General features: G+C 71.6%; 4 protein-coding genes across 4 annotated transcripts; 1 reads left to right on the forward strand and 3 right to left on the reverse strand.

The window, feature by feature from the left end:
• Positions 1–107: 107 nt before the first annotated feature.
• Positions 108–2,966, reverse strand: RNASEH2A (ribonuclease H2 subunit A; the record flags this gene model as incomplete). Its single annotated transcript, XM_080609386.1, has 7 exons — positions 2,807–2,966; positions 2,036–2,107; positions 1,657–1,783; positions 1,244–1,331; positions 664–801; positions 348–429; positions 108–244 (listed from the first exon to the last, which is right to left on the reverse strand). Coding segments are annotated over exons 1-7 (771 nt in total), but the record flags the coding sequence as incomplete, so codon positions are not given.
• Positions 2,967–3,486: 520 nt separating this feature from the next.
• LOC308187219 (uncharacterized protein) lies at positions 3,487–7,525 on the reverse strand (the record flags this gene model as incomplete). The annotated part of the gene is made up of 3 exons (XM_080609385.1): positions 3,487–5,369; positions 7,194–7,201; positions 7,414–7,525. The coding sequence occupies 3 exons, from the start codon at positions 7,523–7,525 to the stop codon at positions 4,446–4,448; spliced, it is 1,044 nt and encodes a 347-aa protein (XP_080465511.1). The 3' UTR covers positions 3,487–4,445.
• Positions 7,526–8,118: 593 nt separating this feature from the next.
• Positions 8,119–17,459, forward strand: LOC308187217 (protein Hook homolog 2-like). The gene is given in 24 exon segments (XM_080609383.1): positions 8,119–8,322; positions 9,000–9,085; positions 9,211–9,283; positions 9,733–9,783; positions 9,880–10,012; positions 10,114–10,181; positions 10,305–10,367; positions 10,679–10,759; positions 11,214–11,371; positions 11,453–11,593; positions 13,003–13,039; positions 13,041–13,205; positions 13,852–13,962; positions 14,298–14,385; positions 14,874–14,943; positions 15,045–15,128; positions 15,220–15,277; positions 15,361–15,392; positions 15,509–15,564; positions 15,797–15,900; positions 16,160–16,267; positions 16,357–16,377; positions 16,379–16,429; positions 17,035–17,459. Coding segments are annotated over 24 exon segments (2,259 nt in total). The 5' UTR covers positions 8,119–8,166; the 3' UTR covers positions 17,299–17,459.
• A 6-nt stretch (positions 17,460–17,465) lies between these two features.
• On the reverse strand, positions 17,466–21,617 carry LOC308187218 (bestrophin-2-like). The gene is made up of 7 exons (XM_080609384.1): positions 21,320–21,617; positions 20,101–20,254; positions 19,926–20,003; positions 18,729–18,881; positions 18,528–18,608; positions 18,277–18,428; positions 17,466–17,750 (listed from the first exon to the last, which is right to left on the reverse strand). The coding sequence occupies exons 1-7, from the start codon at positions 21,481–21,483 to the stop codon at positions 17,573–17,575; spliced, it is 960 nt and encodes a 319-aa protein (XP_080465510.1). The 5' UTR covers positions 21,484–21,617; the 3' UTR covers positions 17,466–17,572.
• Between the last annotated feature and the right edge of the window lie 1,671 nt (positions 21,618–23,288).

Below are 23,288 nucleotides of genomic sequence, written 5' to 3' on the forward strand. Positions count from 1 at the left end.
TCTCCCTCCCCCAGGGAGAACCTCCCCCTGTGTCCCCCCTCCCATAATATTGCCCCCCCCATAATATTGCCCCCCCCATATTATTGCCCCCCCCCCCATATTATTGCCCCCCCCCGTACCAGGTGACGGGCGCCCCCCCCCCTGCGCAGCAGCTCCTGCGCCGTGCCCCAGCTGAAGCGCACCAGCCCCGGGAAGCCGAACACGGGCTCCAGGTTGCGCCGCAGCCACTCCTTCGTCTTGGGGTCTGCGGGGGGGGGGGACACGGGGGGGGGGCTCCAGGGCATGCCGAGACCCAGAGACCCCCCCCTCTTTTTTTTTTTTTATTGCCCCCCCCCCCCGATTTTTACCGTTGGGGTACCCCGAGCCGTAATCGCGGTCCTCCAGGTCCTCGGTGAACTTCCAGTGCTTCACCGCCCGGTCCCGGGCAACCTGGGGGGGGGGGCCGGGGGGGGCACGGTAAATTTGGAAGGGGGGGGGCACACAGGGAGCTGCGCCCCCCCCATAAACCCCCCCCTTAGCTGCTTCAGGTGGAGCAGGGGAGGAGATATGGGGGGGTCACGGTCAATGGGGAGGGGATCATGGTGGAAGGGGGGGGGTCAGGGTGGAAGGGGGGGGGTTTGGGGTGGGGGGGCCGGGGGGGGGGCCGGGGGGGGCCCGCCCCACCTTGGCGCAGATGCTGGCGGCGCTGACGACGGGGAAGAGCGCGTCGGCCTTGGGGCGCACGGTGACCCCCAGCCCCGGGAAGCGCTGCCGCAGCTTGGCCTCGTACTTCTCCGCCGGCCCCACCGTGTCCACGAACACCTGGGGGGGGGGGGACAATTGGGGGGGGGGGGCTGGTCCCGAATCCCCCCCCCAAATCCCCCAAACCGCCCTACGACCGCCCCAGGTCCCCCCAAATTCCTCCTGACCCCCTCCCCAAACCTCCCCAAATCGCTCCTGACCTCCCCCAACGCGCTCACAGCACCCCCCCAAAAGACCCCCCCAAATCAGCCCAGACCCGCCCCCGGCACCCCCCCCCCCAAAAAAACTGCCCCAGGTCCCCCCCCCAAACACCCCCGGATCCCCCCAACCCCCCCCCCAGACCCCCCCAGACCCCCCCAACCTGCTCAGCCCCAGAGGGGAAACTGAGGCACGAGGGAAGGAAAGCGGGGCTGAGCCCCCCCCCAGGTGGCCCCCCCCAGGACCCCCCCCCCAGAACAACCCCCCCAAAGGTGCCCCCCCCCAAAGACCCCCCCCCACTCACCTCGGCCACCTGCACCCCCTCATCGAGCGCGTACTGGATGAGGCCCGCGGCCGTGTCGTGCGACAGCTCGTTCAGGTTGTACTTGGCTCTGGGGGGGGTCACGGGGGGGGTCACCCCCAGCACCCCCGATAATCGGGGGGGGGTCACCCCCAGCACCCCAATAATCGGGGGGGGCAGGGGTGGGACCTCAGAGAGATGTGGGAAGGGGGGGGGGATGGATGCAGTGGTGCTGGGGGGGGCAATGGGTATGGGGGGGATCCAGGGGGGCAGTGGGCTCGAGGGGGGGTCCGGGGGGGGCAATGGGCTCAGGGGGGGTCCAGTGGGGGCAATGAGGATGGGATGGATGCAGTGGTGCTGGGGGGGGGGGGCAATGGGTATGGGGGGAGTTTTGGGGGGGGTCCGGGGGGGCTCACCGCTGCTGCATGCAGGCCGAGATGTGCTGGGGGGGCAGCACGTGCAGCGCCCACCCCAGCAGCTCGCCCGCCCCCTCCAGCAGCCCGAAGCGCCGCTCGCGCTCCGGCTCCGACAGCGTCTTCGAGTCTGGGGAGGGGGGGGGCACGGGGTGAGGGACCCCCCCCCCCAAAAAAAAAAACACCCCGCCCCCCCCAAAATACAACCCCCCCAGGACCCCCAACACCCGCCCTGGGACCCCCAAGTGCCCCCCCCCCCCGCTTCCCAGCCCATCCTGAGCCCCCCCAACACCTCCAAACCTCCCCCCACGTCCCCTACCCCCCCCAGGGCCCCCCGTACCCCCCCCAGCCGCCCCCCCGTGCCCCCCCCCGCGCCCCCCACCTGCCACCCCGAGCGCCGCCAGCTCCTCCAGCTTCTCCAGGGGGCAGTAGCAGATCCCATAAACCATCGGTCCTGGGGGGGGGGGGGGGATTGGAACCGGGGGAGGGAAGGAGGGAGCCCCCCCCCCCCGTGCAAAGCCCGGGACAAGCGGACCCCCTGCCCCCGGGCAAAGCCTGCTGTAACGGGACCCCCCCCCCAAGAACCCTATAAAACAGCCCCCCCCCCCCAATATCTGATATAACGGGACCCCCCTCCCGGGAAACCGAGGATAAGGAGACCACCCCCCCCCCCCCCAAAATCCGGTATAACGGGACCCCCCCCCACCAAACCCAGTATAACGGGACCCCCACCCCCCCGGGAAACCGAGGATAAGGAGACCACCCCCCCCCCAAATCCGGTATAACGAGACCCCCCCCCCCCCACCGAACCCAGTATAACGGGACCCCCCCCCCCCACAAAACCTGGTATAACGAGACCCCCCCCCCCCCAAATCCGGTATAACGGGACCTCCCCCCCAAACAAACGGTATAACGGGACCCCCGGTATAATGCCCCCCCCCCCCCCCCCGAGCCCGGTACACCGGGACCCCCCCCCCCAAAACCCGGTATACCGGGACCCCCCCCACCCCACCCCCTAACGGGTCCCTCCCCGCCCCCTCCGGTCCAAGCGGCAGCCGCGCCACGCGCCCCCCCCCGGGTCCCGGTGCCCCCCCCCGGGTCCCGGTGCCCCCCCCGGGTCCCGGTGCCCCCCCCCGGTGCCCCCCCCCCGCACCCAGCACCGGGCCCCGCCCGGCCTCGTCCACGCCGAGCGCGCAGGGCCGGCGGCGGCAGAGGGGGGGCACGGCGGAGCCGAAGCGCCCCGCGCCCGCCGGGTCCTGCTCCAGGCGCGCCAGCGCCATGCCGGGGCGGGGCTTCGACAAAGGGGCGGGGCTTCGACGAAAAGGGGCGGGGCCTGTGCGGGCGGGGCCGCGCAAGGCCCTCTGGGAAATGTAGTCCTGGTGGCGCCGCGCCGTAACCCGCGGCGCTGCGCAGCCCCCGGTGGGGCGGGGGGGGGGGGTGCAGTCCCGGGGGGGGGGGGGTCCCCTTCCCGTGCCCCCCCCCCCAACGGACACGGGGTAGCGGAAGCCCCGCCCCCCCCTTTTCCGCCCCAACCCCTCCCCCCCCCCCCCGGCCGGGAAGTGGCGCCCCGGGCAGAGCGGGAAGGGAGGGGGGGAAAGGAAGGGGGGAGTTCCCGGAACGGCCCCGCCAGCCCATATATGGGCACGGCTGCGTCAGCGGGGAAAGCCCCGGGTCAGCCCCCTTCCGCTGACGTCAGCGCCCGAGGGCGCCGGGGGACGCGGGGGGAGGGGGGGTTCCCATGGGGGTGAGGGCTCCGGGAAGGGGACGGGGGGGGGGGGGGGGACGGACGACACCCACCAACCGCCCCCCAAGCACAGACTCAGCACAGCGCAATTAAGCCAATTATCATAATTATTAAATAGCCCGTACAAACATACAAAAAAAAACAAACGGCAACAATAAAACGCGCGTCCCCCCCCCGGGGGGGACATGGGGGGGGCACCACGAGGGGACCACCCCTCCCCAGAACTTCCCGGGGGGTGTCCCATTTTGGGGGGGGCTGTAAACTTCGTAAGAGGGGGGTGAGCGCTCCCCCCCCACCCGTATGGGCCCCCCCGCTTCGGGGGTGTGCAGCAAGGGGGGGCAGGCCCCCCCCCATCTGAAACGAGTCTGTCCCGGGGGGAGCCCCCCGTACGGGCACATCCCCACTTTGGGGGGGGACCCAGACCCTGCAGGTCCCCCCCCACCCCCAGAGGGGTCCCCAGGCCCTGCTGGGGGGTCCCAGGTTGGTCCTGCAGCTCCCAGCTGGGCCCGTTCCTGCGGGCTCCCGGGGGTCCCAACACCCCGGGGGGGGTCCCTGGTCCTGCAGGTCCCTTTAGGCCGGTCCGTTGGGGGGGGGGGGGGGGGGGGGGCACTGCACCCCCCCGGGGGGGAGCAGGTCGAGCTCCCCTCCCATCCTTACAGGTCCTTGCTGGGCTTCTCCACAAGGGTCCCGCATCCTCCAGGTCCACGTCAAGGGGGGTGGCCTTGGGTGCCGCAGCAGCCGGAGCCGATGGGTGCCCACCCCCCCGTGTCCGTGGGGTCCCTGGGGGGCTCCATCGACGTGTCCACGGGTGGGAGGGGGGGGTGAAGCCGACGAGGTCCAAGTTCAGCACCCCACACCGGGCGTGCCCCCCCCCGTGAGACCCCCACATCCGCGCCGGGGGCCCCAGGTCCGTGTCCGGGGGGTCTCCACCGCGGTACCCCCGTGGGGAGCCCCCCCCAAGCCGCGGCTCTCACCCAGCAGCACCCGGAGCCGGGTGGGGCCTGGGGGGGTCTCCGGTGGTCCCGGGGGGGGGGGTCTCCGGTGGGTCCTAAAATCCGAGGGCGGCTCCGGGGGGCAGGGGGCAGCCGGAGCCGGCGTGGTCGCGCACGGAGCCGCGCAGCCGCCGCACCTGGGCCCGGAGCCCCGCCGCCGCCGCCGCCAACGCCGCGTTCTGGGCTCGGAGCCCCCGGACGCGCTGCTCCAAGCGGGCGATGCGCTCCAGCTTCCGCCGCCGGCACCGGCTCGCCGCCAGCCGGTTCCGCAGCCGCCGCCTCTCCGCTTGCAGCCGCTCCGGGGAATCCGGGGCCGCTCCGCTGGGCTCGCTCGGAGCCTCCACCGGCGGGGCCGCGGCGGGGACGGCCTGGAAGGGGCCCCCCGGTGCCGCCAGCCCCGGCGGAGGCTCCGGTAGGGTCACGTTGGGAGGTCCCGGTTGGTGCAGCTCGTCCAGCGCCTGCGCGAAGCTGCCGACGAAGCCGTCCCGGTCCGCGGGGGGGGGGGTAGAAGAAGCCGCCGGTACCGGTAGCGCCGCCGAAAAATCCGCCGTCGGGGCACGGCGCCGGTTTGAGCCCACGGAAAGGCTCCGGTGGGGCTCCGGGAGGCAGCCCCCCCTGCAGCGCCCCGTAGTCGGGCTCGGGGCGGCAGAAGGCGCCCGGGAAGGGCGGCGAGCGGAAGAACGGCGGCTCCATCCGCGCGCACATGCGGCCGCACCGGGGAACCGGGAACCGAGGCGCGGGGCGGTGGCGGCGGGACTCGAACCCGCGCCCCCCCGCCCGCCTCCTTTATACCCGCGCGGGGCGGAAGCGCGCCCCCATTGGCTGCGGCGCCCGCTGGCCACGCCCTCCCCCGCCGGGACACGCCCCCCGCGCCTGGACACGCCCACGTGCGGGAAGGGGCGGGGCCACGAGGGGGGACGGGGGGCGCGCGCGCGGGCACGGAGCGGCCGGGGCCGGGGCAGGGAACGGGGGGGGGCGGGCTAAAGGGGGGGCTGCGAGCACGGCACCCCCACGGGACACGCGTGGGGCACACGCGGAACAAACATGGGATCCCCACGGAACCCCCACGGGACAGACACGGGACACACGTGGGGCACACGTGGGGCTCCCACGGGACGCCCACGGGACACACGTGGGACAAACAGGACACGCGTGGGACCCCCGCAGGATCCCCCCGGCACACACAGGGGACACACAGGGGACATAGGTGGGACCCCCATGGGACCCACGTGGAACCCACGCAGGACGTGCATGGGACAGACACGGGATCCACACAGAACCCACACAGAACCCACACGGGACCCACGCGGGACCCACACAGAACCCACACAGAACCCACACGGGACCCACGCGGGACACCATGGAATCCCTACAGGGCACACACGGAACAAACACGGGACCCACACGGGACCCACATGGGACCCCCGCAGGATCCCGCACACACGTGGGACAAACACAGGACCCACACAGGACACGCACGAGACCCCCACGGGATCCACACAGGATCCACACAGGAACCAAACCGGACCCACGTGGGAAATACACGGGATCCACATGGAATCCACACGGGACACTCAGAGAACCCCCCCGGGACCCACACAGGACCCCCCCGGGACCCCCCGCGGCCCCCTCCCCGTCGCGGGGGTCCCGCCGCGCGTGCGGCCGCCGTTAACGAGCCGCGTAACGAGGCAGCGAGCGGCGTGCCCCGGCCTGCTGGGCGGCGCCGCCCCACGCGGGGCACACGCACCCACACGCGTGTGCACGCAGCCCCCCCCCCCCCAAAACCCCACACCAGACGGGGCTGGGGCTTTCCCTGGGGGGGGCCCCAAGAGGCTGCTCCCCCCCCCCCCCCGGCCCTGGATTTTAGGGGATTTTGGGCCTTTCTGATATTTTCCCTCCTCACTTCTCGTTCCCTATAAATAGGCCCTGAGTCAGGCCCCGGCGGTGACCCCCCCCACACTTAACCCCCCCACTTAACCCCCCCCATAACTCCCCCCTTCATAACCCCCCCCGGGACCCCCCCCCTTAGCCCCCCCCTTTCATAGCCCCCCCGGGTGCCCCTCCCCACTGACGCCCTCCCCCCCTTTTTCCACCCCACTGGGGAACCAGGGGCTGGGGGGGTTGACCACTGCCCCCCCCCCGCACCCTTCCCCCCCTCACCAGGATGGGGGGGGGGCAGGAAATTGGGGGGGGGCACGCTGGGGGGGGGCTCGATGAGGGGGGGGGGCTCTTGTTGGAGGCCAGGGGGGTCCCTGCGGGGGGGGCAGGGGGTTTCAGGGTTCCCCCTCCCCCCCCGGCACCTCTCACTTTGCGTCACCCCCTGGGGGGGCCCCAACGGCCCCAACCGCCACCGGGCTTTCGGTGCGGGGGGGGTGGGGGGGGAGACTGGGCCATACTGGGGGAACTGGGACTGACTGGGGGGGTCCCAGCATGCCCTGGGGCAGGCAGAGCAATAACAGCGGGGGGGGGGGGCACTGGGAGCACTGGAACCAGACTGGGAATGTCCCAGGGGGAGTAGGGCTGTACTGGGAGCACTGGGGGGGGAGCAGGGCTGTACTGGGAGTACTGGGAGCACTGGAAGGGAAGGGCAGGGCTGGGCTGTACTGGGAGCACTGGGAGCACTGGAAGGCAGGGGCAGGGCTGTACTGGGAGCACTGGGGGAGTCCCCAGGGCTGTACTGGGAGCACTGGGGGGGGAGCAGGGCCGTACTGGGAGTACTGGGGGGGGCCCAGGGTTGTACTGGGAGCACTGGGAGGAGGGGCAGGGCTGTACTGGGAGCACTGGGGGAGTCCCCAGGGCCGTACTGGGAGCACTGGGGGGGGAACAGGGCCGTACTGGGAGTACTGGGGGGGGCCCAGGGTTGTACTGGGAGCACTGGGAGGAGGGGCAGGGCTGTACTGGGAGCACTGGGGGAGTCCCCAGGCCTGTACTGGGAGCACTACGGGGCGAGCAGGGCTGTACTGGGAGTACTGGGGGGGGCCCAGGGTTGTACTGGGAGCACTGGGAGGAGGGGCAGGGTCGTACTGGGAGCACTGGGGGGGTTTCCAGGATCCCACTGGGAGGGGGTGGGCTTCATGGCCCCCATGCCCCGGAACCGGAAGTGCCGCTGCGGGGGCGAGGGGGGCGGTGTTGCCATGGCGACACCGCCCCCCCCCCCCCCCCCCCGCCGGGGTCCCCTCAGGTCTCGTCCCCCCCCCACCCCCTTCCCGCTGATGACGCAACCCGAGTCGCCGAGTTCGCCGCTGACGTCAGCGGGGCGGCGCAACCAATCCCGGCCCGGGATCCCGTAAGGCCCCGCCCCTCCTCCCCCCTCCCTACCCCCCCACATCCCCGACGGGGCGGGCCCGGCCCGGCCGCACCAGGCGGGAGCGGCCGGCGTGGCGGGGGCGGCCCGGGGGGGGCACGCGGTGACACGGCGCTGAGTCAGCGGCTGGGGGGGGAGGGGGAGAACCCGCCGGTACCGGGCGGGGGGGGGAGGGGCGGCGGGAAGGGGGCGGGGGCACGGCTGAGGCCTACACCCCCCCCCCAGGCCCGACCGCCTCAAGATGGCGGCGGGGCGGGGCCGCTCTGGTCCTCGTCTCGGTGGTCCCGGAGGACTGCAGGGGGGCGGGGCCTGCAATGGGGGCGGGGCCGGCAGGGGGCGGGGCCGTCAGGAGGGGCGGGGCCGTCAGGAGGGGCGGGGCTTTCAGGGGGCGTGGTCTGCATGGGGCGGGGCCTGCAGGTGCGGCCGCTTGGTGGCGGTTGGGTGCCCCGGGTGAGCGGCGGGGGGCGTGGCCAATGAAGAGGGCGTGGCCAATAAAAGGGGCGGGTCAGCAGAGGGGGCGGGGCCTGCAGGTGCGGCCGCTCTGGGCGCGCCTCGGTGCCCCGGGCGGACCGGCGGCCATGGCGGAGGGGCCGGACGGGCCGGACGCCTGCGGGGCGCTGCTCGCCTGGGTAAGGGGGGGCCGGGACCCCCCCGGGACCCTCCCCGGGACCCTCCCCGAGGCCGTTGGGACCCGGATGGTGACCTCTGATCCCCCCCTTCGGGCCCTGTGACCCCCCTGGGGCTGCCCCACCCCCCCGGGGCTGTGCCCCCCCCCTTCAAGTTCCCCCCCCCCCCGAGCTGTGACCGCCCCCGGGGCTGTGACCCCCCCCCCCCCCGAGCCGTAGCCCCCCCCAGGTCTATGCCCCCGTTCCTGGGGCTGTGCCCCCCCCCCGAGCTGTTCCCCCTCCCCCCCCCCGGGGCTGTGCCCCCCCCCCCCTTAAGTCCCCCCCCACTTTGCTCTGCGCTCCAGTGCCTGAGGGGGGGCCGTGACCGGCTGTAATTTGGGAGGGGGGGGGATTTTGGTGGGGGGGGGACACGACTTCATTCCCTTGGGCCCCCCAAGCTTTCAGAGGGGGGATACCCTCTTTGGGGGGGCGCTGATGTGGGTATAAGCCCCCTGCCAACCCCCCCGGATAGTTTTGGGGGGGTCACGTAACCCTGGGGAGGGGTTGGACCCCCCCGTCTGTAAGGAGGGGGGGGGTCAGAATGGGGGCCGCGGCGCTTGTTGTCCGTTCCCAGCCCTCAGTGGGGTCGGGGGGGGGGGGTTGCCAAGCTCCCCCCCCCCTTTGTGCCCCCCCCCTTCCAGCTGCAGACCTTTGCCCCCCCCTCGCCCTGCGCCTCCCCCCGCGACCTGGCCAGCGGCGTGGCCCTCGCGCACGTCCTGCACAGCATGTGAGTATGGGGGGGGGCGCTCCGGGGGGGGGGGGTGCCAATACCCTTGGGGACCCCCCCGGGGCCTTGGGGGGGCGTTGGCCTGAATTTGGCCCCCCCCGTGTCGTCGTCCCCCCCCCCCCCAGCGACGCCTCCTGGTTCAATGAGACGTGGCTGGGCCGCATCCGGGACGGTGCTGAGGACGACTGGCGGCCGAAGGTGGGGGGGGCACAATTTTTTTGGGGGGGGGGACATGGGGGGGTGTCTCAGCCTCAGGGCCCCCCCCCAGTGGGGGGTGAGGTTGGTGTTGGGGGGGGGGGATTTTGGGGTGGTGTGGAGGAGGAGGCTGGTTTGGGGGGGGGGGCACAGTTTGGGGGGGGCAGTTGGGGGGGGCAATTGGGGGGGGACAGTTTGGGGGACCCAGCGGGGGGGGGCGTTCGGGGGGGGGGGCTGATTACGGTGGGCAGACCTGGGGGTCCCAATCTGGCGGGGGGGCTCAGTTGGGTAGGGTAGGGCCGTTTTGGGGGACCTGACACAGCGCTGCAATGGGAGGAGGGGGCCTCGTTTTGGGGGGGGGGGGGCTCGTTTTGGGGGGGGGGGGGCCTCGTTTTGGGGTGGGGGGGGGGCCTCGTTTTGGGGTGGGGGGGTCCCACATTTCTCCTTCCCAGGCGAGCAACCTGCAGAAGGTGCTGCAGAGCGTGCTGGAGTACTGGCAAGATGTAAGTGGGGGGGGGGGGCAGGTTTTTTAAGGGGGGGGAGGGTCCCTAGGATGGGCCTGACCCCCCCCCCCAATAAATTAATGCCCCCCCCCTCAGGTGCTGGGGCAAGCGGTGGCCGAGCGGCACGTGCCCGACGTGGAGCTGGCGGCCCAGCGCGCCGACCCCGAGCAACTGGGCAAACTGGTGCGACTGGTGCTGGGCTGCGCCGTGAGCTGCGAGAGGAGGGAAGGTGGGGGCCTGGGGGGGGGGTGGGGCACGGGGGGGGGGGCAGCCCCCCCAAACCGCCGCCGTGCACCCCATAACCCCCCCCTTGCCCCCCTCCCCTCGCAGAGCACATCCAGCGCATCATGACCCTGGAGGAGGCGGTGCAGCACGGGGTGATGACGGCCATCCAGGAGGTGGGGGGGCTCCGGGGGGGGGGGGCTCGGGGCGGCTGCGGGCAGAAAAGGGGGTGGGGGGGGGCACAGGGTGCGCCCCCCCCCTGGTTCTGAGCCCCCCCTTCTGGGGTTTGGGTTTGGCAGCTTTTGGATCAGGAGCCGGCGGAGACGATGGCGGTGGAGACGTACGAGAGCTTCGATGCGCAGGTGGGGGGGCGGGGGGGGGAAATATGGGGGAGATCCGGGGGGGGGGGGATTTATGGGGGAGATCCGGGGGGGGGGGGGATTTATGGGGGAGATCCGGGGGGGGGGGGATTTATGGGGGAGATCTGGGGGGAGTGGATACATGGGGGAGTACTGGGGGGGGGGCGGATATATGGGGGAGGACTTGGGGGGGTGCAAATATGGGGGAGAACCAGGCTGGGGGGGCTCAGAACAGGACGGGGGCAGTTTTGGGGTGTCAGGGCCCCCCCCCCCCCAGCACTGACGCCCCCCCCATTTTCTCTGCCCCCCCCCAGTCACGGCGCTATTACTTCCTGAGCGAGGAGCCCGAGGAGGCCGCGGGGCCCCAGCAGCGCTGCCTCGAGCTGGAGCAGCAGGTGGGGGGGCTCGGGGGGGGCCCAGGGGGGGTCCCAGGTGTGTGGGGGTGTCCCGGTGGGGGCCCCCAATTGCCTGCCCCCCCCCCCTTAGTCCCTGGAATTAAGCCGGGAGCAGCCAAGGTGCTGATTCCTTGCTGTAGTGGCTTCTCTGCTGTCTCGTATGAGGGTTGAGCAGAAGCCGTATGGGGGGGGGAGGGGGGCTGGGGGGTCCCTGGGGGGGCTCCATATTGCCTGGCCCCCCCCCTCAGTCCCTGGAATTAAGCCAGGAGCAGCCGAGGTGCTGATTCCTTGCCTTGGTGGCTTCTCTGCTGTCTCGTATGAGGGTTGAGCAGAAGCCGTATGGGGCGGGTGGGCGCCGGGGAGGGGGCATATGGGGCGCGGGGGGGGGGGGGGGGGTTGTTTGGGGGGGCCCTGGGGGGGGCCCGGCCACCCGGGTGCTGACGGTGCTGAGCAGGTGGCGGCGCTGCTGGAGGAGCGGGGCAGCCTGGCGCAGGAGAACCGGCTGCTGCGGGACGAGAAGGCTCGGCTGGAGGCCGACGCGGCCGGCGCTGCCTCCAAGAAGCTGCTGCTGCTGCAGGCGCAGGTGGAGGAGCTGCAGGAGGAGAACTACCGGTAGGGACCCGGGGGGGGGGACTTGGGGGGGGGCAGCCCGTCTCGGTCCCCAACCGGCCCCCGGTGTCCCCCCCCCCGCAGGCTGGAGAGCGGGAAGGAGGAGCTGCGGGCGCGCTGCAGCCGGCTGGAGCGGGAGGCGCGCGGGCTGCAGGCGCGGGCGGAGGAGCTCAGCACCCTGGCCGGGGAGGCTCGGGCTCTCCGCGACGAGATGGACGTGCTGAGGTGCGCCGGGGGCTGGGGGGGGGGACCCTGCGGGGTTGGGGTGCCCCCAGGTGGGGGCTCGGAGCGCCTGGGTGGCTGTGCCCCCAGCTCTAGGGGGTGGTTCTGGGTGGCCTGGGGGTGTTCCCACGTCCTGGGGGTGTCTTCTAGGTGCTCAGGGTGCTTGGGTGGCACTGCTCCGTGTCCTGGGGGTGTCCCCTAGGTGCTCAGGGTGCTTGGGTGGCACTGCTCCATGTCCTGGGGGTGTCCCCTAGGTGCTCAGGGTGCTTGGACACCCCTGCCCCATACCCTGGGGGTGCCCCTAAGCTGCTCAGGGTGCCCAAATTCTGCTGTTCCATATCTTGGGGGTGCCCCCTAGGTGCTCAGGGCACCCTGCCACTCCTGTCCCATATCCTGGGGGTGTCCCCCTGGTGCTCAGGGCACCCTGCCACCCCTGCCCCATATCCTGGGGGCATCCCCTAGGTGCTCAGGGTGCCTGGATGTCACTGCCCCATATCCTGGGGTTGTCCCCTAGCTGCTGAGGGTGCCCAAATCCTGCTGCCCCGTATCCTGGGGGTGTCCCCAAGTGTTCAGGGCACCCTGCCACCCCTGCCCCGTATCCTGGGGGTGTCCCCAGGTGCTCAGGGTGCCCCAATACTCCTGCCCCATATTCTGAGGGTGTCCCCTAGGTGCTCAGGGCACCCTGCCACCCCTGCCCCATATCCTGGGGGTATCCCCTAGGTGCTCAGGGTGCCTGGATGTCACTGCTCCATATCCTGGGGGTGTCCCCCTGGTGCTCAAGGTGCTTGGACACCCCTGCCCCATATCCTGGGGTTGTCCCCTAGCTGCTGAGGGTGCCCAAATCCTGCTGCCCCGTATCCTGGGGGTGTCCCCAAGTGTTCAGGGCACCCTGCCACCCCTGCCCCGTATCCTGGGGGTGTCCCCTAGGTGCTCAGGGTGCTTGGACACCCCTGCCCCATATCCTGGGGGTGTCCCCAAGTGTTCAGGGCACCCTGCCACCCTTGTCCCGTATCCTGGGGGTGTCCCCTAGCTGCTCAGGGTGCCCCAATACTCCTGTCCCATATCCTGGGGGTGTCCCCTAGGTGCTCAGGGTGCCCAAATCCTGCTGCCCCGTATCCTGGGGGTGTCCCCACGTGTTCAGGGCACCCTGCCACCCCTGCCCCATATCCTGGGGGTGTCCTCTAGGTGCTCAGGGTGCTTGGACACCCCTGCCCCATATCCTGGGGGTGTCCCCAAGTGTTCAGAGCACCCTGCCACCCTTGTCCTGTATCCTGGGGGTGTCCCCTAGGTGCTCAGGGTGCCCAAATCCTGCTGCCCCGTATCCTGGGGGTGTCCCCACGTGCTCAGGGCCACCCCTGCCACCCCTACCCCGGCCACGTCCCCGGGCTCCCAGCCGTGCCCGTGCCCCGCAGGGCGTCGTCGGCGCGCGCGGGCCGGCTGGAGGCAGCGGGTGGCGGCGTACCGGGGCCGGGCGGCGGCGGCGGGGGCCCTGCGGCGCTGGGTGCGGGCGCTGGAGGAGCGGCACGCCGGGCAGCTCCGCAGGGCCGCCGCGCTGCAGCAGCAGCTGGGCCGGGCGCAGGCAGGGCGAGAGCAGCTGGAGGCAGCCCGCAGGCAGGTGGGCGGGGCTTGGGGCCGGGGGGGCGGGGCTTGGGGCCGGGGGGCGGGGCTTGGGGCCGGGGGCGGGGCTTGGGGCCGGGGGGCGGGGCTTGGGGCCGGGGGGGCGGGGCTTGGGGCCAAGGGGGGCGGGGCTTGGGGCCAAGGGGGCGGGGCTTGGGGCCGGGGGGGCGGGGCTTGGGGCCGGGGGGGGCGGGGCTTGGGGCCGGGGGGGCGGGGCTTGGGGCCGGGGGGGCGGGCTTGGGGGCCGGGGGGGCGGGGCTTGGGGCCGGGGGGCGGGGCCGGGGGCCGGGGGGCGGGGCCGGGGGCCGGGGGGAACAGCTGGAGACAGGTGGAGGTTTGGGCACAGGGGGCGGGGCTTGGGGCCAATGGGCGGGCTTGGGGCCAATGGGAACAGCTGGAGACAGGTGAAGCTTTGGGCACAGGGGGCGTGGCTACAGGGCGAGGGGGCGGGGCCACAGGAAAGTAGGCGGGGCTAATACCGGGGCGGGGCTTGGGGGCACAATGGTGAGGGGGCGGGGCTTAGATCAGAGGGCGGGGGCAGCCGTGGGTGACTGGCAGCCAGGTGCTGTGGGGGGTGGGGCCGTGGGTGTGGGCGGGGCAGGGGGCGTGGCCGGGTGGGCGTGGTCAGCGGAAGCCCCGCCCAGGTGGAGGAGCTGAGCGGGCAGCAGGCCGCGGCGGCGCTGCAGGCGGAGCGGTGGCAGCGCGAGTGCAGGAGCCTGCGGGAGAGGTTCGAGGCGCTCAGCCAGGAGAAGGAGGTGCGGCCCCCCCGGGACCCCCCCCCCAGTACCCCCTCCCGGCCCCTAAGCGCCCCCCAAGACCCCCTCCGGCCGCTAAGTGACCCCCCCACGGAACTCCCCCGGCCCCTAAGTGACCCCCGCTCTGACCCCTAAGTGACCCCCCTGCCCCCCCCCCCTTGGCCCTTAAGTGCCCCCCCGGGAACCCTCAGCCCCTAAGTGACCCCCCCTCTGACCCCTAAGTGACCCCCCTCTCTGACCCCTAAGTGACCCCCCCCGGAACTCCCCCAGCCCCTAAGTGACCCCCCCAGGACCCCCGCGGCCCCTAACCGACCCCCCCGTGCCCCCCCCCCCAGCGGCTGCTGGAGGAGCGCGATGCCCTGCGCGAGGCCAACGAGGAGCTGCGCTGCGCCCAGGTGCAGCAGAGCTGCCTGCGGCAGGCAGGTGGGTGGGGGCCGGGGGGGGCGGCTCGGGGCTGGGGGGGGCGCGGGGGGGTGGCTTGGGGCTGGGGGGGGGTGCGGGGGGGGTGGCTTGGGGCTGGGGGGGACAGCTTGGGGCTGGGGGGGGGCCGGGGGGGGCAGCTTGGGGCTGGGGGGGGGTGTGGGGGGGCACACAGCTGGCTGGGGAGGGCAAAGGGAGGCACAGAGCTAACTGGGGGGGCTGCTATGGGCTGGGGGGGGTGCTAAGGGGGCTGGGGGGGGCACGGTAAAGGGGCTCGGGGCTGTTCCCCCCCCCGTTTTTTTTTTGGGGGGGGGGGGTGTCTTTTTGCTCCTCTTTCATTTGGGAGGGGGAAACGCTGAGGAGCCCCTGGTAGGGGGGGCAGGGACACGTAGAGGTTCCCCTGGGGGCGGTTTGGGGCTGGGGGGGGGGGGTCACCTTGAGCCCCTCCCCTCTCAAAAAAATTAAGGAGTCTCCCCCCCCCCTTCCCCCAGATGCGGGGCTGGACGGGGGCACGGCCCCAGCGGGCACCTTGGCGGCCGAAATCCTCCCCGCAGAGCTCAGGTGGGTGCCGGGGGGGGGTCCCAACCCCCTCAGGTGGGTGCCCTGCCTCTCCCCCTTTTTTCTGTCCCCCCCCCCCCTAATTTTCCTGCCCCCCCCCCCAGGGAGACGGTGGCGCGGCTGCAGCAGGAGAACCAGCGGCTCAGGGACCAGCTCCAGCAGCGCCCGCGGGACGCCGACCGCTACAGGTAGGGGGGGGCACAGGGGGTCCTTGTCCAGCCCCCCCCACCTCCATGTCCCCAATTGCCCCCCCTCAATGACCCCCCCCCGTGCCCCCAGGCTGGAGGCCGTGAGTGCCGCGGGGCTGCTGGCGGCGCAGGGCCCCCCCCGAAAGGAGGTGAGCGAGGTTTTTGGGGGGGGGTCCCCGGGTTTTGGGGGTGCTGCGGGCCCCCCCCACTTCATCCCTCGTCCCCTTGTCAGGTGGGAGCACTGGAGGAGAGCCTGGAGAAGCTGTAAGTATGGGGGGGGGCGCTGTAAGTATGGGGGGGCGCTGTAAGTATGGGGGGGGCACGCTGGGACCCCCATGGGGCACCGTGTCCCCAATGTCCCCAATGTGTCCCCCCCACAGGGAGAAGCTTCACGAAGTGCAGGAGGAGGAGATGGTGCCCCCCGGGGACAGCACCGGTATGGGGGGGGGGGGCGCAGGGGGGGGGCTGGGGAGGGGAAACTGGGGGGGCTGGGGGGGGGGAAATGGGGTTCCCCCTGGGGAGGAGGCAGCGGGAGCCGAGCCGCGCCTCAGTTTCCCCTTGAAAAGCCGGGGGTCGGGGCGGGTTTGGGGAGGGAGGGGGCAATTCTGGGCCCCCGCCCCCACCCCACTTGCCCCCCCCACCTATTTCTTGCCCCCCCCCCCCCCCAGCAGCACGGCGCATCGAGGAGCTGCAGCGCAGCCTGCGGCAGCGGGACGAGGCGCTGCAGGCCATGGAGCAGCGCTGCCGGCAGCAGGCTGAGCGGGCTCGCATGGTACGGGGCGGAGGGGGGGGGTGTGCTGGGACCCCCCCCCCCCCCAGCAGGTCCGGGGGGGGCCCCTCCCAGAACCTTTTGGACCCCCCGGAGAGGGGCTGAGACCTCTCACAGCCCCTCCGTACCCCCAAATCCTTCCCTGGGGTCTCGTATTTGGGGGCGGGGGGCAGTTTGGGGGTGTCCCTTGGGTTTGCGTTCCCCCCCCCCCACGTTGGGGTTCAGGGGGGGCCCCCACCTTGTGCCCCCCCCCCCCCCCCAGGTGATGCAGGCGCTGGAGCCGAAGCGGCTGAGCCCCCCCACGGCCCCTGTGCTGCGCGCCCTCCGCAACCAGCTGCAGGAGAAGGACGCCCTGATCCGGCACCTGGAGGTGAGGGGGGGGCTTGGGGGGGGGCTGGAGGGGGGGGGCAGCTCCAGCTTAACCCCCCCACCGTCCCGTTGCCCCTCCCCCCCCTCCAGAACGACTACGAGCGGAGCCGGGGCGCAGCGGGAGCGGGAGGAGCGGCTGCTGGTCACCGCCTGGTACAACATGGTGAGCGGGGGGGGGGCGAAGAGACCCCTGGGGGGGGGGGTGAAAATACCCCTGGGGGGGCAAAGAGACCGGGGGGGGGGGGGGCGAAGAGACCCCTGGGGGGGGGGGCGAAAATACCCCTGGGGGGGGGGCGAAAATACCCCTGGGGGGGGCAAAGAGACTCCTGGGGGGGTGAAAATACCCCCGGGGGGGCAAAGAGACTCCTGGGGGGGCAAAGAGACCGGGGGGGGGGGACAAAGAGACCCCTGGGGGGGGTGAAAATACCCCGGGGGGGGCAAATATAAATCGGGGGGGGGCAAAGAGACCCCTGGGGGGTGTGAAGATACCCCTGGGCGGGGGGCAAATACACTGGGGGGGGGGCAAAGAGACCCTGAGGGGGGGCGAGAAGATAGCCCTGGGGGGGGGCGAGAAGATAGCCCTGGGGGGGCAAATATAAATCGGGGGGGGCTACCGGGGGGGGTTACTGGGGGGCTACAGGCGGTGGTGGTGCAGGTTAACGGGGGTACAATGTTCATTTTGGGGGGGGGTCTCGGGCCCTGTGGGTGCCCCCCCCCTCACCCTGTGTGTGCCCCCCCCCACCCTGTGTGTGCCCCCCCCCCCCCCAGGGCCTGGCGCTGCAGCAGCGTGTGAGCGAGGAGGGGGCCCCGGGCGCCGCCCCCCCCCCGGGGGGGGCTCACTCCTTCCTGGCCCAGCAGCGCTTGGCCACCATCGCCCGCCGCGCGCGGCCCCCCCACGGCCGCCCCCCCCAACCGCTGACCCCCCCCCCCCCCGGGGTCACCTCCTTCTTGGAGAGGGGGGGGACACGGGGGGGGGCCCCCCCCCCCCCCCTTCGGGCTGGTCCCGTTTCAGGCTCTGGGCCCCCGCTGTGACAATTTGGGGGGGCCTGGACCTCGCCCCCCCCCCTCTTTTGGGGGGGGGCTTTTAGCACTTCTATTTTTGTAACCCTTTTCCCCCAGGGGTTTTGGGGGGGGTCCTGTACCCCCCCCCTCAGCCCCCACCCCCCTGTTTGAATAAAGCCACAAGCCTCAGGGCCTGGGGGGGTTTATTCCTGCAGGGGGGTGGGGGATTCTCCAGGGGCTCGTATAGGGTTGAGTCACGTCGGGGGGGGTGGGGGGGGGGCACCGTTTGGGGGTGCCCCCTCCCCTAAACCATGTTGTCGCCAGGGCGCAGGAGCCAGCCGGGGGGGGGGCAGTCCCCCAGGAGCACGGCCGTGTCCCCCCCCAGGCTGTCTGCGTCCCCCCCGGTGGGGGGCTGCGGGGGGGGCTCGGGGGGGTCCCCGATATCGTCCAGGGGCTGGAACTGCATCTCCTCCTTGGTCAGCCTGCGGGAGGCGGGGGTCACCCCAAAACGCCCCCCCCACCGTGGGGGCACCCCAAAACCACCACCCCCGTTGCCTTAGGGGCACCCCCAGATGAGGCTGGGGGGGTCCCGGGGGGAGTTTGGGGTCCCTGGGGGGGATTTGGGGTCCCGGGGGGGGGGGGGGGGTTGGGGTCTCGGTTGGGATTTGGAGTCCGGGGGTGGGATTTGGGGTCCGGGGGTGGGGTTTGGGGTCCCAGGGGGGAAATTTGGGGTCTGGGGGGGGGGGCTGGAGTGCACCTTTAGGGTTCCTAGGGGACGTTTTGGGGTGTCTGGGGGGGGGTCGTGGGTCCCTGAAATTTTTTTTGGGGGGGTCTGGAGGCCACCGGGGCTTTGTGGGGCCGTTTGGTGCTCCAGGGGGGGCTCCTTGGGGCTCCCTTGGGGGTCTCTGAGCCCCGCAGGATGGCTCCCTGGGGGATCCCGGGGTTGGGGGGGATCAGTTATTTTGGGGGGGGGGGGTCATTTTTTTTGGGGGGGGGGGCCCCACTCACACGACGTCGAAGGCCGAGCCGCGGAAGCCGGGCAGGCGCAGGGCGGCGGTGGCGGCGGTGTAGGGGGCGCGGGGGCTGGCGCTGCCCCAGTAGCGATCGCGCTCCGGCGCCGGCACGTCCCCGTACAGCTCGTCCACCGCCAGCATCGACACCTGCGGGCCGCCACCGTGTCCCCCCCGGCCCCAAAACGGGGGTCCCACGGCCCCAACGCCCCCCCCTTTATTTTTTTTGTGCTCCCCCCCCCCACGTACCTGGAAGTTGCGGTCGATGAGCGTGTTGGTCTCGAAGTCGTCGTCGTCCTCCCCGAAGGGGTTGATGAGCTGCTCGGCCACCTGCGGCCACGCGTCCCGGGGTTGGGTCCCCTGGGTGGCACCGTGTCCCCCCCCGTGTGTGTGTGTCCCCCCCCCGTGTGTGTGTGTCCCCCCCCCCGTGTGGTGTGTCCCCCCCCCCACCTTGAGCCAGCCGACATAGAAGAAGAACTGGAGCAGGGTGAACACCGGCACCCCCAGGTCCAGCTCGTGCCCCGCGTAGCCCTGCGCCGGGTCCAGGAACTGCCGCCCGATCAGGCAGGTGACGAAGAAGGTGTACACCGCGATGGTCACCACCTGCGGGGGACGGCCACCCACCGGGGACCCCCCCCCGCGTCACCCCCGGGCCCCTCCCGGACCCCCCGACCCTGCCCCCGTACCGCCACAGCCGGCCGCGTCCCCTGGGGGTTGGTGTCCCCCGTGTCCTGTGGTGTCCCCTCGTGTCCCCCCGTGTCCCTACATCCCCGTCCACGTCCCCCCATCCCCATGTCCCCCTGTGTCCCCCCCATGTCCCCCTGTGTCCCCCCATGTTCCCCCATCCCCATGTACCCCCGTGTCCTGCGGTGTCCCCTTGTGTCTCCCCATGTCCCTCCGTCCCCGTCCATGTCACCCTGTGTCTTGTAGCGTCCCCTCGTGTCCCCTCCTGTCCTATGGTGTCCCCTTGTGTCCCCCTGTGTCCTCCGGTGTCCCCTTGTGCCCCCCCCATGTCCCCCCATCCCCATGTCCCCCTGTGTCCTGCAGTGTCTCCTCGTGTCCCCTCCGTGTCCCTCCAACCCTGTCCATGTCCCCCCATCCCTGTGTCACCCCAAGTCCTATGGTGTCCCTTCATGTCCCCCCCCGTCCTACAGTGTCCCCCCATGTCCCCCCATGTCCCTCCATCCCCATCCATGTCCCCCCATCCCATGTCCCCCTATGTCCCCCCATGTCCTGCGGTGTCCCCCCGTGTCCCTACATCCCTGTCCATGTCCCCCCATGTCCCCTCCATGTCCCTCCAACCCTGTCCATGTCCCCCCATCCCTGTGTCACCCCAAGTCCTACGGTGTCCCCTCGTGTCCCCCCCGTGTCCCTCCATCCCCACGTCACCTGGTGTCCCCTTGTGTCCCCCCATCCCCATCGGTGTCCCCCCCCGTCCCTCCATCCCCATCCATGTCCCCCCATCCCCGTGTCTCCCCGTGTCCTGTTGTGTCCCCTCATGTCCCCCCACGTCCCTCCATCCCCATCCATGTCCCCCCATCCCCGTGGCCTCCATCCCCGTGTCCCCCCGTGTCCTGCGGTGTCCCCGTGTCCCCCCCATCCCCCTCCACACCCCCCCTGTCCCCCCCGCGCCCCCCCCGCGCCCACCTGGGTGTAGACCAGGGGGACGCTGATCCAGTCGTAGTGGAAGAGGAGGCTGCACTTCGCCCTGAAGCGGTTCAGCTCCTGCCGGGCCTGCCGGGGGGGGGTGGGGCACGACAGGGGGCTTGGGGGGTGCTGGGGGTCCCCGGGGGGGGGCTTTTTGGGTTGGGGGGGGGGTCACCTCCATGAGCAGCTTCAGGGCGCAGTCGTCGCGCACCCGCCCCTCGCGCCGCGCCTGCCCCGCCAGCGCCCCGAACCAGGCGCAGGGCACCCAGAACTTGTTGTAGGGCGAGCGCAGCCCCTCCAGGCGCCGCCGCTCCTCCCGCGTCAGGAACCCCTGCGGGGGCGCTGGGTGACGTCACCCGTGACGTCACCCGCCGCCCCGTGACGTCACGCTGCTGGCCTGGCAGCTGGTGACATCGCGGTGTGTCCCGTGCCCCCCCCCAACCCCATCCTGTGAGTGTTGGGGGGGTCCCGATGGCCCCCGCTGCTGTGGGGTGCCCTCCGTGATGTCATCACCCCCTCCATGATGTCATGGGTCCCAGAATGATGTCACTGTCCCCCCCTTCCCCTCCCTGGACATCTCCACGTCTCTTGGTGGTGCCAGGAGCCTGTCACCGATGATGACATCACCACCCCCGTGATGTCATCATCAGCACCCCCACGACGTCTTCACCACCCCCGTGATGACATCACCACCCCGTGATGACATCACCACCCCCAGGACGATGCCGCCACCCCCCTGTGGGCGTCCCCGCCACGACCCCGCCAGCCCCTCGCCGCCCCTTTGCTGACGTCACACCCCCCCAAATGACATCACCCCCCCAAATGACATCACACACCCCCAAATGACATCACACCCCCCCAATGATGTCACACCCCCAATGATGTCACACACCCCCAAATGACATCACCCCCAAATGATGTCACACCCCTCCCAATGACATCACACCCCCCCAATGACATCATACCCCCCAATGACATCACACCCCCCAAAATGACATCATACCCCCCAAATGATGTCACACCCCTCCCAATGATGCCACACCCCCAAATGATGTCACACCCCCCCAAATGATGTCACACCCCTCCCAATGCCATCACACCCCTCCCAATGACATCACACCCCCCAAATGACATCACACCCCTCCCAATGACATCACACCCCCCAAATGACATCACACCCCCTCCCAATGACATCACACCCCCCAAATGACATCACACCCCTCCCAATGACATCACACCCCCCCAAATGACATCATACCCTCCAATGACATCACACCCCCCAATGACATCACACCCCTCCCCCTGAGGCCACACCCCCTTCCCAATGACGTCACCCCCAACCCCACTGACGTCACCCCCCCCCCCCCCCCCGGTGACGTCACGGCGGGCACGCACCGGCCTCGACCAGGTGGTCGGTGGTGGGGAAGCGCTTGTAGACGGCGGTGCTGACGGCGCGCAGCACCAGCAGGGCGGCCAGGCTGCCGTAGCGCATCAGCGTGCGGCGCAGGATGCGGCCCCGCGCGTCCGCCCCGTGCACGCTGCCCGCCACGGCCACCATCAGCCCGTCGGGCGCCGGCACGCTGCGGAACTGCCCCCACCAGCGCTCCAGCACCAGCGCCACGTAGAAACCTGCGGGACTGGGATGCACTGGGGGGGGGGGGCGCCGGGAGAACCGGGAGGGGCTGGGGGCAAGGGGTATTGGGGATACTGGGGGTGCTGGGAGCACTCGGAGGGGCTGGGGGCAAGGGGAGGGGGCACTGGGAGCACCCGGAGGGGCTGGGGACAAGGGGAGGGAGTAGGGGAGGGGGTGCTGGGGATACTGGGGGCACTGGGAGCAACCCTGAGGGGCTGGGGGCAAGGGGGGGGTATTGGGGATACTGGGGGCGCTGGGAGAACCGGGAGGGACTGGGGGCAAGGGGAGGGAGTAGGGGAGGGGGTGCTGGGGGTACTGGGAGCAACCCTGAGGGGCTGGGGGCAAGGGGAGGGGGTGGGTACTGGGGATACTGGGGGTGCTGGGAGCACCTGGAGGGGCTGAGGGCAAGGGGAGGGAGCAGGGGAGGGGGGTGCTGGGGATACTGGGGGCACTGGGAGCAACCCTGAGGGACTGGGGGCTAGGGGAGGGGGGGGGGTATTGGGGATACTGGGGGTGCTGGGAGCACCCAGAGGGGCTGGGGGCAAGGAGAGGGAGCAGGGGAGGGGGTGCTGGGGATACTGGGGGCACTGGGAGGGATTAGGAGCACTGGGAAGGAGCACTGCGGATACTGGGGACACTGGGAGCACCCAGAAGGCCTGGGGGTGCGGGGAGGGGGGACTGGGAAGGGGCACTGGGGATACTGGGGACAATCGGATGGGGCACTGGGGATACTGGGGGCATTGGAAGAACTGGGAGGGGCTGGAGGCATGAGGAGGGAGCAGGGGAGGGAGCACTGGGGATACTGGGCACACTGGGAGGGATTGGGGGCACTGGGAAGGAGCACTGGGGTTACTGGGCGCACTGGGAGGGGCTGGGAAGAGGCACTGGGAGGGACTGGAGGTGCTGAGGAGAGGCACAGGGGGCACTGGGGACACAGGGAGGGGCCGGGGGGTCCCGGGGGGTCCCTGGGGACACCGGGGGGGGGGGTCCCGGGGGGGCTCTGACCGAGGACGAAGGAGACGGGGATGAGGTTGGCCGACTTGTCGCAGTACAGCACCAGCTTCTCGAAGAGCCGCCGCTGCGGCTCCGACAGCAGGAACCTGGGGGGGGGGGCACGGCCCCGTCACCACCTGCGTCCCCCCCCCCCCCCGTGTCCCCAAGGGGCCACCAGAGCAGGGGCGATGGCCCCAAATGGCCCCAAATGGCCCCAAATGGCCCCAAATGGCCCCGCGCCTCCCCACCTGCCCCAATGCACACCACGCATCCCTGCACCCCCGTGTCCCCCCCATGGCCCCACGGCCCCAATCCCCCCCCATGTCCCCAATCCCCCCCAATCCACCCCAATATCCCCATTCCCCCCCCCATCCCCCCCAATCCTCCCCAATCCCCCCCAATCCCCCCCACATCCCCCAACCCCCCCCACGTCTACCAATCCCCCCCAATCCCCCCCAACATCCTCATTCCCCCCAATCCTCCCCAATCCCCCCCAATATCCCCATTCCCCCCAATCCCCCCAATCCTCCCCAATCTCCCCCAATCCCCCCAATCCCCCCCCAATATCCCCATCCTCCCAATCCCCCCCATGTCCCCAATCCCCCCCACATCTCTCAACCCCCCCCACGTCCCCCAATCCCCCCAATCCCCCCCAATCCCCCCCAATATCCCCATTCCCCCCAATCCTCCCCAATCCCCCCAATCCTCCCCAACATCCCCAATCCCCCCAATCTCCC

This window comes from Anser brachyrhynchus, assembly GCF_964034855.1.
Source record: "Anser brachyrhynchus genome assembly, contig: SCAFFOLD_624, whole genome shotgun sequence".
NCBI lineage: Eukaryota > Metazoa > Chordata > Aves > Anseriformes > Anatidae > Anser > Anser brachyrhynchus.